Source organism: Aptenodytes patagonicus, chromosome 7 (assembly GCF_965638725.1).
Source record: "Aptenodytes patagonicus chromosome 7, bAptPat1.pri.cur, whole genome shotgun sequence".
In the NCBI taxonomy this organism is placed as follows: Eukaryota; Metazoa; Chordata; class Aves; order Sphenisciformes; family Spheniscidae; genus Aptenodytes; species Aptenodytes patagonicus.
In genome coordinates, this window is record NC_134955.1 from 22,903,118 (window position 1) to 22,918,853 (window position 15,736).

A 15,736-nucleotide genomic window follows, 5' to 3' on the forward strand; every position below is an offset into this window, starting at 1 on the left:
TACAATGGAAAATATATGTGTGTTTAAAACTTTTTCTGGAGCTGCATCAGGCACCTTCTAAAGATGATTCAAAGCAAATACTGTCTAAACTCTTCAGCAATATGGGTATTGAGGGCTGAAAAATATGAATGTGAAATCTGCAGCTCAAGACCAGCTGCAGCTGGTCTTTCAAACAATAACAAAATAGAGTATGTCTATGAATTTGCTGCATTTGGCTGTTAGGCTTTCAGTGAAAAAGAAACAGGCAAAGAGCCAGTGCACCACAATAAAATGTCAAACTGTTCCATATTGGGAAGCTGCTAAAGCCAGAAGCAATATTCAGGATGAGATCATGGAGCGCTGGCTTACCGCTACAGAGAGGGGGACAAACCTTAAAAGCAGTGGAGCATGAACTGAGAGATAAAAGATGAAGGAAAGGAAATTTTGAAAAGTTTTTGTCTTTTTTCAAATAACTGAGAGGAAAAAAGTGTGTAGTGCATTTAGTTCTACTGAACAACATCGGCCTGACTGGCCTTGGGACTTAGATCACACTCCATTCTAAAACTAGATATAGAATGTATCTCAGTGGTGCGGATTTGCTCTGTGTTGTGTCAGTAATACCCTGCACACCTGAACTAAAGTGACAATGCCTATGGTCATCCTATTTACTCTCTGGCTGTTCAGCTGGAAGAGCTGATGACCACAGACTCTGTCTGTGGTACTGCATGAACAAATACAGATACACACAGAATGTCCAGACTAGCAGATGTAGCTTACCGAATACAGTAAGAGTCAGGAGCAGATTCCTGTGGAGCGACTGGCAGAACTGCACACATATGTTCCTGGAACTGTGCTCCACTGGACTTAAATGACTTTCATGCATACGCACTTCTACTTGCTTAGGCATATTGTTGGCACTAGAATAAAAAATGAAATCAAGTAAAAGTTATAGCACAAGATGCCAAAAGTGAGAGGAAAGTCTGGATTACTTCCATCATATATAACTGGGGAATCTGATGCATATTCCATCACTTCCCACATTTAACAAACACTGTATATTTACTGCTCTGAAGAAGTCTCTGAAATGGGAATGGTTTGTCCTTCTAAAAGTGTAGCCTTTAAGGTATTTTTTGCGGTTATCTCTCAAACAGTGGAGATGTAAACAGAATTAATCCACTGGACACATCATCCCAACTGTTTCATGGACTAAACTATTGGTCTTGAGCTGGAAAATTTGGTTTCCCCAAAGATCATGGCTGTCTACTTAAGTAGGAGAGATGGCTGAAGAACAAAGTTTCTATTAGCAGGAAAATGCAGATTTTAATACCTTATTTAATTCCAATTCAGGAAAAGAGTTTAAAAATGAGGATTTATTTGCAAAACAAAGCATTCCAGAATATTTTGCTTAATCTTCCCAAAATGTTTCATTTCAACATTAACATTGTATTTTAATATAATCAGAATGCTGAGGTCAAAAGAATCTTTTTTGACTTGGTTCTAATGAGACTTGAACAGCTGCCACTGAAAATTAGTCAGAAAACTATGCATTCCCCAAGAAAACCTTTGGTTTCATTGAATTGGCAGTGTTTAGAGGAAAAAGTTTTTTTACTAACTCTGGTTTATATTTGAGTAAGTGATATGCACATGAGCGCAGGACTTTGAAAGCCATGCCTCTAACTTTCTCAGTGCCTAAGAAATCATTAGCAATAGACTCCCTTTTTATATACAAAATATTAAAATGTACCTGAAAAAAACCTAAAAATACTACTACAAATAAAACATACAGTTTCCCTAAAAGTTAAGGCTGTCTACTTAAATATGAGAAGTAGGTGAAGAACAAATTTTTTATTATCAAGAAAATATGTATTTTGAGATCTGGTCTTATGCCAGATTAGGACAAGATTTTAGAAAAAGGAAACCAAATCTTCCTCTACAACAGTAGACTAGGTCTACAGACCTAAAACAGGTCTAAAAAGATATACAAAGTTTTGATGTTCTCAGTACTAAACCATTTCCAGGGAATCAAAACACCTTTTTGTTATATACAGTATAGCAGCTTGTTGTCTTCATAAAGTTTCTCAACAGAAAGTTACGATTAGACCTGCAATAAGAATTCAGTCATTTTGATGCAAATAGTTGCATGATCTTCCCTTTCAGTGAAACGACATTTCTTTCCAATACATTAAAAAAGTAGAACCAGCAGAAAATGCATTAAAGGGTACTCTTTTTTTTAAGGGGGAAAACTCCTCCAAATGCTGTAATTTTTATTGTGTACCTTTTTAAATGTTTTACAACAGTGGTTGCAGTGAAATGTACTGCTGCTGATGGAATAACAAACAAGAATATCAGTGCACATTCTGACAGCTTAATCGTGAGGCATGCCTACTTCTTGAAGACTTATGAATGCAAGTATCAGAGATGCATAAGGATTAGCCAGGGGATAATGTGCATAGCAGTTATTTGAGGAATTATGAGAAGGATGAGACAGTGTCTGCAGTTTTCATGCACATGGGCCACAAAGCCATGAAATCACTGGTGGAAGCGTGCCACAAAATCAAGGAACTTGGGATCCAAACCTTGCAACTGGGCATTACATCTAGTTTCACTTGCAGTCTGAACATGAATGTATAACTTGTTTAGACCTATTATTCACTATAGGTTGATTATATATTCCTCTGAAACTTTGAAATATGGACAGCTGAAAGTAATTCAAAAGAAAACCTTAGAGGCTCTTCCATTAGCAAATAATGAGGCAGAACTGGAATGGATCAGTAAACAGAAGCACTTGATGATGTTGTATGTCTTTCTAGGATTTTTGCTTTGGGCTAGGCTTAGTCTGGTTTCCTGGACCCTTTCCCACCTGACACCATGTCTATAGCTTCATACTGTCCAAAGGAAAGCCACCTCACAAATATCTGCTTCCTCAGCTGTGGGCCTTTTCTCTAATTCACAGACAATGGAAGCATATCATTCCCCTGACACCACTGCTGAAATAATCCTCCCAAGCAGAAGCAGACCTCTGGTCCTGCTCTTGTATTCAAGCCTTATTTCTATTCCCATCCATTTCTAAGTGACAGCATGGTGTTTGCTGGCCAGATCCCCCTTCCACTCCAAGTCTGGTCAGCATACAAACAAAGGTTCATGAAGGGAGGGGATGGTGGACCTACTCCCACAGCTTCGGGATTATACCCCAAGTGAACTGAAGCCAGCCCCGCTTGAGAGGTCAAACAACACAGAGCTTTTACATGATAGCAACCATCTTCAAAAGTTCAGCCACGTAAAATGTAGATATCCAAATACCCTCTGAGAAGAGAAAGAAATGAAGACACAAACTCTTAAAGGACATTCCTAAATTTCCAGGAACGTAGTACCATATTGTGTGCTTCCCTCAAGTGCAAAATATGGGGTTTACACTCTCCAGCTCTTCAAGATTGTAAGTGAACCTTCAGCATGGACTGAAACTATGATAGGTATGGGGTTTTTAAAGAAAAAGACCCAATACTAAAATATGCTAACCATGCAGATCTGTTACAAAAAGCGCTGACAGATGAATATCATCACATGAAAAACGGTACCACAAAGGATAATAATCTAAGCATTTGCACTGTTAGCACTGCTCTTAGCAATGAGATTTTTATCACCAGAACAGAGACAAAGTATTGTTCCAGGCTTTTGAGTATGTTGCGGGGGGGAGAGGAGGGGAAACAATAATGAAATAAAAACCTTCTGCGAAGGATAAGAGAAGCTTCTTGTGTAGCACATGAAAAAACAATATTTTGCACCAGAAATTTTCTATCCAATTACTAGAAGATGAAAATGTGTTTGACCTCTGAATCATGGAAATGAACTTTTCTCTTATGGACTGAGTCACCCTCCTTGTGCTGTTTTTGTGCTTCTATTTGCATCTTGTAAATGATATTTAGCTCCAGAAGAATGCAGAACTTTTTGCACCTAAAACCTGCAGTCACATAATGAGATAACTGCACGAAGTTCCTGTTGAAGTCAATGGAAGATGCACAGATGTAAGTTAGGACAGAATCTGGGCCCTTATGGAACGGATCCCCCTGGATCTGTCCTACTTCTCTGCTGTCTGTCACTGACATTAGTGCACGCTCACATGCACAGCTTTCTCCACACCATGAAGGCCACAGTGCCATGTTAAAGCACACAGGGAAGGAACTTAAATATGTATAAGGCTTTCTTGTGCTTCAGATTTTCTTGCTGGAGGAAAAAATTAATGCATGACAGATTGGAACTTGACTGTACCCCAACTCATGGGCAGTGCTGGGTCTCAAATGCAAAGCCAGCAGTGTACCAGCAACATGAGCCCCTCCTACACAACTGAACACTGCTAATATAATCTCTATGTTAGTGGTACCTCTGTACATAGGCAAGTATCACAAAACAGTGCAGAATGCATTTTAGCAGCTGTGATCCTTCAAACATGCAAATTATTACCTTGGTCAAACAAATCATTGTTCCACTGCGCTGAGCTTCTATGGCTATTCAAACAAACGAAGCATTCTGAATGCTCGTCTGAAACCCATCAGACCAAAACCTCCTTTAGTCTAACTTCACTGAAGCCAGAACATGATAATATAAATTAATTCTGCTCATTATTTTCATATGTCATAGTGACAAGCAGCCAAACAGCCAAGCCTCAAAATAGGCCCACAGAGAACTGTAAGAACTGAGACCTTCAAAGAAGATAATATTTTCTGCCAACTACAGGCACTTGAAAACATTGACAGGACTTATAAAAAAATGAACCAAATATTGGAAAATATGTAGTCACATGAAACAGCACATACCAAGAGCTAGACATATGTGGTGGCTTTTGAATGATTGAGTATGATCTTCTGCCTAGCCCAGTGTCACCTATCCTTCTCCCTTTTGAGGCAGCACTCATCCCCAGAAAAGGAGAGGAACTCCTTTGAGCCCAGGAGATTTGATTTTTATTCACCTTAGGAGAGTACAGAAGTCTCTCAAAGTGAACATAATCTGTATTTTCACCGACTTCAAATACGCCCTACTCTGCCAAGGCAATATCTAAGTGCATTAATAGAAATGAGTATCAGAATTAAACTGCAATTTTACTGCCTTTTAAGCAAAGATGCAACCTCTTGCCTGAATAATCAAGAAGTTAGGTACTTGCTCTTTCCACTGTCCCTCATCCCCACAGTATGCGCAAGGTACAAGAAAAATTATTTGTGCTGTCCATAAGCGCTTGATTTTAGATTATCTAAATATTTACAGTTAGTTTTGCATGTGAGATATACAGTGCTATATCAGATAATCTATTTATCTGCAACTTTTAAGCTGTAGTCTGTTTCTCTTGCTGGTTGCTATGCATAATGGTGTCAAAATGCAGGAAAACAATTTATTAAAACACCAAGGTCCCTGGGATTTTTTGTTCCTATTTCCTCCAAGCATTTTTCTTAGGTTTTATTTTACCTTCCTCTGGGAAGGTCTGCTGTTCTATTTCTTTTCAACTGCTTCCTTCTTTCTCGTATTCCCACTGAAGTTTCTAGGCCTAAAAGGTTGGAAAAACTGTTTGCTTCTTTTCCTTGGTTATCAAATATAACTCCTTTCCTCACAAAAGTTAAGGGTTAACAATGTACACAGTGCTTGAGTGACAATACCCTCTTATTTTCAGTCAGTTATGGGGAAAGAACTCTGCATCTCCCAAATACTTACCCAGCTTGGCATAAACCTAGAGAAGAGACTAGAGGGAAAAAATAATCTTTCATCTCAATGAAAAATGTAGGCAAAGATCATAACAAGGCTAATGAAAACAGATGCTGTGGGCAGAGTAAATTAGCAGAGACCGTGTTTAATCTGTATAAGGTATTTCAGCTGTGTCAATTAATCAAGCAGGTAATTCTCAATATAAAAGTCTGCTTTGGTTAGCACTGCCTAGAGATTAATTTGGTCTTTAGGTTTGGGGGGGGAGGGATAGCGAGCTGTTTAGAGGAGAGGTTCTTGTTAGCATAGCAAATGGCTGTTTTAGAGTAGGACAACAGAATGAGGATAATCATATTTTTGGGACCTTGCAAAATAGCTCTTGGGGGTTTATTAAGGGTTATTTAGTAGAGACTCAGGGTTTCAGCAAAATATTAGGAAGGATTTAGGGAAATAGCATTTTCTTCCTGGAATACCATTAATAAAGCACCAGTTCATGTTTTGTAGCAATTACTTCAATCTAGGTAGCAAGAGTTATTCTTGAGAAAACAACCTTGGACAGACTGGCTTAAGTTTCAGTTCAGAACATCTCTTGAGCTAGATGTTTGCCATCAAACCAAACACCACTCTCTTCTGAAGCAACGAGTAAACAGCAGGCATAAATGTCAGTACTTGTTCAGTTGTTCCTAGGAGGACTGGCCTTCTTCAGGGAAAAAAAAAAGGAGGGGGAGGCAGTAGAAAGTTGAACTAGCTTTCTTGACCTCAGGTGTCTTCTTGCCAACCACCTAATATTGAGACAGGTGGTTCAAATGCAGTCACAGCTGAAAAGTGATGGCAAAAATGGTATCAGGAAGTTTGGTGCATAGTAATTTTGGTGAATCCTCCCTGACAGAACTTGTCCTAGCAATCAGTGGAATTGCATGGGGGTAAATGAGAGCTTAATCTGCCCTGAAAGACATTTGTTAGCAGCAAGGCTTGGATCAGGGTTGTATCTCTTCCCCCTTCCCTGGAGAGACAGTGTAACACCGATGATTCAGGATCATGTGCTGTGTTCATGACAGGGGGGGGGAGTATGGATCTGCTGCACTCCACACAATCAGCTTACTCCTATCCCATATGTAGGAAAGGGTCTAGTCTGGCTGCTAGATAAAAGACAAGTGACTAGAAAAAATTAGGAACATCACCAGGACAAGAGGGATTTCCCTAGCTGGATGTGAGGAGTCCAGACTGCCTGCCACAACTCTTGTGAAATTAGAGCTCAAGCATCAGCTTACCAAGAAACTTCTAGTTTGAAATAGAATTGTCTGCTGCTTAAATTAATTATATCAAGACAACAGCTGCTGAGCTTCTTTTGGGAGACAGTCTGGGACTATATTGTTCCACTGTGCCATGGCATGTGCTGTAGTGTGGGGGTTTATTTTCTTAGATTAGATATATTTTTCAAACCACAGTGGAGCTGGTAAAGCTTATCATATACAACCACAATATGACAGGCCATGCAGGAGAAACAGCTAAAATACTTTTATTGTGCAAAGTATACATTAGCTTTGGCATTGCTCCTGCTGTGTGATGTCCAATTGTTAAACGTTGTATTTCACATCAATAAAAAATTCTGGTCAGGTCTCAGCCTCTTCACAAAAATAAAAAAAATGCAAAAACAAACATACAAAACTACTACAAACAAGAGTAACATAAGCTTTAGTCTGCATTAACATGGGGTTTACTTTAAGCCTCTTGCTGCCACTAAGTCCCTCTATTGAATTTTAACTGCATTATGTAGATTTTTTCTTGTTATTTGTAAGACATCAATGAATTCTGAGTCAAGATTTAGTCATTTACCATGGAGCCTGATTTGGCCTAGGGACTGGTATTACAAGCAACACAATGAAGCATGACTTGCCTTTTTGCAGTGGGAGAACTTTTCTCCCTGGATCATTTTACAACATGTTGTTTCCTCTGAGTTAGCATTTAGTATACATTCTGTGAGTTTAACATAATCATATGAGTGAGTTTAATCATAATCATATCAGGACAACCAGGTGATCAGGCCCAGTCAGCATAGGTTTATGAAAGGCAGGTCCTGCTTGACTAACCTGATCTCCTATGACAAGGTGGCCCGCTTAGAGGATGAGGGAAAGGCTGTGGATGTTGTTTACCTGGACTTTTGTAAAGTCTTTGACACCATTTCCCAGAGCATTCTCCTGGAGAAACTGGCTGCTCATGGCTTAGACAGGTGTATTCTTTGCTGGGTAAAAACCTAGCTGGATGGCCGGGCCGAAAGAGTTGTGGTGAACGGAGTTAAATCCAGTTGGTGGCCGGTCAAAGTGGTGTTCCCCAGGGCTCAGTATTGGGGCCAGTTCTGTTTAATATCTTTATCAGTGATCTGGATGAGGGGATTGAGTGCACCCTCAGTAAGTTTGCAGACAACACCAAGTTGGGTGGGAGTTTTGACCTGCTTGAGGGTAGAAAGGTTCTACAGAGGGATCTGGGCAGGCTGGATTGATGGCTTGAGGCCAACTGTATGAAGTTCAACAAGGCCAAGTGCCGGGTCCTGCACTTGGGTCACAACAACCCCATGTAACACTACAGGTTTGGGGAAGAGTGTCTGGAAAGCTGCCCGGTGGAAAAAAACCTGGGGCTGTTGGTCAACAGCTGGCTGAATATGAGCTGGCAGTGTGCCCAGGTGGCCAAGAAGGCCGACAGCATCCTGGCTTGTATCAGAAATAGTGTGGCCAGCAGGAGTAGGGAAGTGATCATCCCCCTGTACTCAGCACTGGTGAGGCTGCACCTTGAGTACTGTGTTCAGTTTTGGGCCCCTCACTACAAGAAAGACATTGAGGTGCTGGAGCGTGTCCAGAGAAGAGCAACAAAGCTGGTGAAGGGTCTAGAGCACAAGTCTTATGAGGAGCAGCTGAGGGAACTGGGGTTGTTTAGCCTGCAGAAAAGGAGGCTCAAGGAAGACCTTATTGCTCTCTACAACTACCTGAAAGGAGGTTGTAGCGAGGTGGGTGTCGGTCTCTTCTCCCAAGTAGCAAGTGATAGGACAAGAGGAAACAGCCTCAAGTTGCACCAGGGGAGGTTTAGATTGGATATTAGGAAAAATTTCTTTACTGAAAGGGTTGTCAAACATCAGAACAGGCTTGCCCAGGGAAGTGACCATCCCTGGAGGTATTTAAAAGACATGTAGACTTGGTGCTTAGGGACATGGTTTAGTGGTGGACTTGGCAGTGTTAGGTTTATGGTTGGACTCAATGATCTTAAGGGTCTTTTCCAACCTAAATGATACTGTGATGCTATGATTCTATACTTAAATAGCTGACCAGCAGCATCCTTACTGAACCTGTAGGGAAGAGTGGTCTGCGTGAACCCACTCCTGTCTCCAAATTAGTTAGCAGTTACATGTATCTCTTTCTTCTGATTTTTTAAAAATATTGTTCCATGAGGTCATTCAGGAAAACAACTCTTCATGATCTACCTGAGTTTGCGATCTTTGATTGCAAACTTAGGCTCCATTTATTTCCATTTTTAAAACCCTATTAGAATTGGCAGGAGGTTTCTGCTCACTAAATGCTTTCTTTAACAGTTTCTCCAGCTTTTGAATCTGGCTCAGGAAGTTTAATTGTACAGTGGAGAAAGGGTAGTCTAGAGGCCTTTTGAAAGCAGGAGCAAAGGAAAATGAAGTATAACTTGACACAATTTTTTTACAAGCACATAGTCCTTTTTACATATCTATCCAGGTCTTTCCACAAATACTTATCACTGTGGAGCAGAGATGTCTTTTTTTTTTCCCCTGGGTTTTCTTTATGTCTGATTGACTAATGTATTGACTTATGTATTAACTGGGCTACATCTGAACAATAAGAAAGAGAAGTAAAGGTGATGGATCTGCTGGGCAGGAAGGAATTGTTTTCTACTCACAATCACGCATCCTGTGTATGTCCACATACATGGCTTTGAATAATCTCTTTAGACAGACTGCAGTGCATGGATAAAGCCTCTTCCTGTGCAACATTTTTCCTATTAACTTGCAACTTAGATTTTATATAGCAGTTTATGGCGTATTATATGGAAAAGAAAATGAGTCCCTATGGAGAGGTTGTGAACTAAAGTTCACTTTTCATGGAACCCTGCACCATAAACAACATGAAGCCACCAGATCACATTGAATCACATTGGTTTTGTTAGAAAGAAGATAATTGTATTTTACACGAACAGGTATGTAACTGCATACCTAGAAATGCTTTGGGAGTGTCAGGTAGGCAGGGGAGAAAGTAATCAGGATAACACCTAGGTGTTTGAAAGGAAGAGAGGTGGAAATTTCTGCAGTAAATTGCAAAAAGGAAATCTGTAACACCAGCTCTGTACCCACCAGGTGGTGGGTCTGATGGTAGGGAGCCATGGCAAGCTTTACAGGTATCCTTCTACCAGGCAGCCATGAACCTGCTGGCTGCAGGACCCCACAAAGCAGTGCCTTTGGGCGTCTCTTACCTTGTCATATGAAAACCTGATTTTAACACCTCAAAGAGAGTGTGTGTCAGAGTGTCTGTGTGCGGGCATGTTAGCGAGTTAACTAACTTTCTAATTTAGTGGCATGACAAAGCCTGACAGAAGGAGATTAAGTTACAGTTCCTAAGAACAAAGCCAAGGTAGTTATCCAGACCTCACGCAAGACAGGTGTCCCATGGACTTCCAAGGTCCTTGGCAAGGAAGAGCCCCAGCACTTTACTAGGACAAAAGTTTTAGTGATGGGAAATCCACTGCTTGCAGAAATATCTGAAAGACCCAAAGTTGTTTCTTGCATCTGCACACGCTGACCAGTCTACAAAGCAGAGTGAGTGACCAAAGACTTATGTTATGCTCCTCTCCTTGTGAGCATCTCCAGGGTGAAATAACACTGCCTTGGTAGAGATTAGCTGTTGTTTGTAGGAGGACAGAATTTATAATATAGCTCACATTTTAGCAAAGAAAAAGCTTCCATAATTCTTCCTATTTGCCAAGTCCTCTGATTCATACCAGCTGAGGATCTGGACAGTAATTTTTTTTTAACAAGTCTTTAAATTTGGCACTGACATATTTATGTGAAGCTCTGGCTCTGTCTGTTTACTGTCTCTGCTTTTCTGATCCTAAATCTCAAGCCTAATCAACCTAAAAAAGCAAATCCTACTATGACATGGTAAAGATTCAGATTTACTCTAAATTTCAGACCTTAAAGGGATATCAGTTCTTTGTGGAAGGAGGGCTGCCAGTTTGTTTCTTGTTTGGAATAAACAAGATGCATTTCTATCTACAGGGATTGTATTCTATCCATCATCCAGCGTCTAAAGCAAGAAAGTGTGTTTTAAACCATACAGTGTAATACCTACCATAAAGATGATAATTTATTTATGTAATGATGCACACGTGGAATATCTTTTTTAACTGACAAATTTCTGATAGGGCTTTATAATGGTGTAACAACCAGGGAACGTGCATGCTTCATTACCCCAGAATTAAGTACTGAGGCTGAGATGAAGAGTAATAGAATTAAGGATGAATCCTGTTATTATTATGGCAAAGGATATAATAACGATGTGCTTTGTGCAAAAAATTATCTACTTACATGCTCAGAAACTCAGAGACGAGTAAGATCATGATCTTGCATTTCCTTCTACCCGGGGTGTGCCAGGTAGCGCAAAGAAAAAGGCTATGAAATGACTGGGAATTAATGTAGTTTTCAAGGGCACTGAGCAAAGATTAAGCCAGTGAGAATGTGAGAAGATCAGAAATGCAGCAGCTCCTAGACATGCTGGCTAGGGACAAAAAGGAGTACAAGTGTGGGGGTGTTTTATATAATTCAGAGTAGTTCACAGAAAGGCAGACTGACCAAGGAGCTCTGATTGAGATAGATATTAAGAATTAATTTTGTCATGACAATGGAAAACAAAATGCAAGTTCTCCTATTAATTTATTTGTTGAGTGATGGCCACTTTTTCCTGTGGTAAATTCTCACAGGTTTGTCACTGAAAGCAGCTACACCAGTGATTTTGGACCACATCACTCGCACAGAACAAGTTTCTAGTGGCCATGTAAACCCCCATGGCTGAATTGGTGCATCAGAGCTCTACAATTAAGGAAGTCAACTAAATCTGAAAACAGTTATTAGCATTCATGTAGACACCGTTAGGGATAAAAAGACCCAATCTTAATTGCTTAATTTTTTTCTCACCAAGTCTGTATATTAACCATTTATTAACAAAAGTATGATATGTGTCAATGAGCAGAAAAAATACAAAAATGAGGAAAACCCTCCTTGCTTCTCCTGTAATGACTATTGTTCTGGGTATCCACTTTAAAAGTTCCCTATAGCTTTGATAGCAGCATGGAAGTAACCATCAGATGAATTAGGAGTCTTATTAAAGTTTTAGTTTGTAAATGTTTTCTGACAAGTGACTGGACAGCGCTAGGTTTGCTATACACATTCAACCAGAAAAATTAGAAAAATCAAGATGGAAAAAAAAATCACAGCTCCTCTCTGACTTCCAGTGCCTAAAGTCTGAGATAGCTGACCCATCACATTTTCAGTGTTTTCCTCTAAACCCTGCAAAGGGCACAAATAGATCCAAGTTTGACTAGACTTCAGATAACCTTAATAAAAAGCAACCAATTGACTAAAAAATGCATTCAGTTCCATGGGATGTTTCTCAGCGAGCCAGCACATAACATTGAATCCAGCACTAATTCCATTCTGTTCTAAAACATTTCTCAGTGCTTCCTGTGGGGGAAATCTCTCTTCCAGAAAGTATTGTGGATAGAGTCAGAAACTGTTTGCACGAAGAGCAACTACTAAGGAGACTACAAGAAAACAGTTGAACTTCTATGCAGAAAATGTCAGAATTTGGATTAGTGTACGGAAACTCAAAGTCCCAATTTGCTCCTACATACCCTAACAGATGTTAATACTGCTTCAACTATAGATAATGGTGTTTCTTAGCTGTTCTCCAAAATCTGACTTACAAGGAAATTTTAAACAACTATAAAGCTTATTTACCACTGCAATCTCTGAGTGACAGAAACCTCTATGAAAGTGGCAGAGGTCTCGTAGCATAGCATTATAAACAGACCATATTCATTCACCAGTACAATGTTATCTCACAAGCTGAAAAACAAAAAAGCCATATTAAGCTTTTTTCCTCACCATATGGCATATTCTATCTTAAAATGCATCCTTTTCAAGAAACTTCTAGTCATTCTTTTCTCTTACTCATTTTGTGTTTTTTTTTCCAGAGTCCCTGCTTCTCTTTTTATGCCAATATGCTTTTATTATAGCCAGACATTCAGATTGCTTTAATCGCAACTATTGCTCCGACAAAATTGCTTTGGCCAAACTCTGCTCACGTTCTTTGAAGACAGTCTCAATAAAAATTACTTGGGCTGGGCCCTGAAAAAGCAAAGAAACTTAGTTTTGAAGACACACTAACTTCCTGTAGAAAGTTAAAGAGATTATAAAAATCAAGTATAGCATAATAGAATCACTTGTGACACATTATTTTAGCTGTACAGCTCAGCATGCTCCTTGGAGCAGTATTTATGATCTCACAGAGCAAGCTTTGATGACTGCATGCCATCTGCTGGAACCAAAAAGGCTTCTTACAGAGGAAATCCTAAAAGGCAGCAATAATTTTAATGAGTGTAAAGCATCTTCTTCATTGTCTTATGTGCCTTCGTAATTAGGGCTTGGAGCCTTTTTTTCATACTGTACCTTTAAAATAAATGAAAAACAGTAGTAAACACACTGCGACCACATTCTTGGGAAAGGAGCGAAAAGTGTCCTATTCACATGGAATTTATTCTAGTAGCTGTATGAAATGGAATGGACATTCAGATAAATAGGTTGCTCAGGTGATCTGTTTATAATGTTCCCTCCTTATCAACATATCAGAGATGTCTGCTAGGAAACTACACCCAGAAAACCAACAGTATTAAGATGGGAGCTCATAAATACAAAATAGCTTTCACAAAGAAGTGTTTATTTAGGATTATGGGCCTGAAGATGGATGATTGGGTTGTTTTCTACCTTATATATTATACATGTGATGCCCTCAGGGCACACGTCACTCTGTCAAAGGATCTGCCTTTGTCTCCCCCAGGTCTGCTTACACTCATTTTACAGATGCAAAAGAGTTGAGAGAATTTCAGCGCTGGCAGGAACAAGATTATTTTTGGCATTCCATAAGTCTGTATCCTAGCAAGACATTTTCTTGAACATTTTATTTTTGCTGCTTATTTAGTATTGTCCACTTGACTGTAGTATAACATTTTGGGTAGCCTCGGCTGAACTACTTCAGTTCAGCCTGGTGGTGCCTTCTTAAGGAGATGCTCCACTTCAAGACAGAGCAGCACAGTTACTATACATGTGTTGAAGACAAACCTTTATATTCAAATGTTGTGAGGCTCAACAGCAGGATGCATTGCTCTGAGCTGCAGCAGTTGGTTTTCTGCATGATACAACTACTGTCACTGCATGAGGATGCAATAGGTTCTGTGAAAACTAGGATGGATTTTCTAACCTTGGCCAAATTCAACCATGGAAACTTGAATTTTTCAAAGTTAGTGGAAATCTAAAAAGGTTAATTTTCCAAATTATTCTGTGCTCCTCACCCTAATGTCTTTTAATATGAAGACTGAAGCAGGTCAAACTAGAGGGCTGATTTAACCTAGTTTGAAATCTCTGACAGTGACCAGCTCTAGATACCCAGGACATGACTGTAAGATGAGCATGTAGCACAGTATTTCCCAAAGTATTGTCCTGGCATTCATCAGCCTGTGTTGTGGATTTTAAGTGTCTCAGCATAAACCGTAAGACTTCTTCAATACAAAGTTAGAAAAAGAAAGTACAAGCACACATCACAAGCCTGAGATGGCATTAGGAACCTTTGTAGAACATGCTGTACAAGTAGAAAGCTTGCAGAGTTTTAGCTTGAATTATGCTGTTACATCTCAAATCTTAAATTACAGGACAGCCGTAACCCCAACCACATTTACTATGTCTATGTTTTCCATGGTGAATTCCAAAGCATATTATGTAAACATCATCTCCAGCAAAATGGTGACACATTGCAGGGTGCTTTAGTCCAAGGAATAAAAAGTCTAAGCCCAATAATGAACTCCCATGAGCTAAATCCTAAGGCTTTTATTGAGTTTTTACTGAGATTTCTACCAAAGTCACTTGAATGTTTACCTAACATTGGAGCTATGGAAAATCTCATTCACTTTTAGAGGAAATTATTGCCAAGAAATAAAAAAAGCCCACACTACTAAACGTCTAAGCAATGGATGTCTTCAAGTGAGTTTGAAAAGGGCTAGTAAAACTGTGTGAAGCATGACACCCCTCAGTGTCAACTGGCCTGTCCCTGGGCCAATGTCAGAGTAAATACACAGAACTGGAGGCTCACTTTACAGCACACATCACACCCAAACACAACCTTCTGGTCTTTTAATCTAATGAATAGTGATTTCCTGGGACACAGCTGTGTGTTAATTCAGCAGCTCTCACACATGTCCTTAAAGTTAAGTATATGTTTATCTGGTTGACTGAACTGGTCCCTAACCAATGAACGGCAGGAAGACACAGCCGTAGAATTTACTAGGCTATTTCTTGTAAAAAAAAAATTACAATAGAATTGCAAACTGAAAGTAATCACTGCCTAAATAATGATCAAGGGAAACACAGACTTTTTACTGACGGCTGTACATATCCTAGCTTATCTTTTTAATGCTGACTAAATATTAGGCTTCTAAGTATTTAGGGACTTTGAAGCCAATACCACTTTAAAAGACCCTAATGTTTTTTTCATTATATGCAGATCATCTAGAAAATTCTGACTATGAGAGGCTTTAGCTTACATTGCTTTTATTTATTGCATTTGCATTTTGTTGTTTGAAAACTTTAATAGCAAAGGACATTTCTAACAATAATTCATCACCGTCACATTGTCATTTGTAGCCAGAAGTGAGCTGGAGTTCTAGCTGGCCATACCACTTCTGACTCCTGGCACTCTCACTCAAGCTCTGGCTGTCAATACAGTGTACCACAGGT

At 39.5% G+C, this 15,736-nt stretch overlaps 1 protein-coding gene across 3 annotated transcripts in view; it reads right to left on the reverse strand.

The window, feature by feature from the left end:
• Window positions 1–15,736, reverse strand: part of SLC1A2 (solute carrier family 1 member 2) — a 105,465-nt gene that overhangs the window by 37,543 nt on the left and 52,186 nt on the right. For all 3 annotated transcript variants that reach the window (XM_076344368.1, XM_076344366.1, XM_076344367.1), the window contains exon 2: window positions 757–896. In XM_076344368.1, coding sequence (XP_076200483.1) covers window positions 757–886 — 130 coding nt within the window. In that variant the 5' untranslated portion in view covers window positions 887–896. The remainder of the gene's footprint in view (window positions 1–756; window positions 897–15,736) is intronic.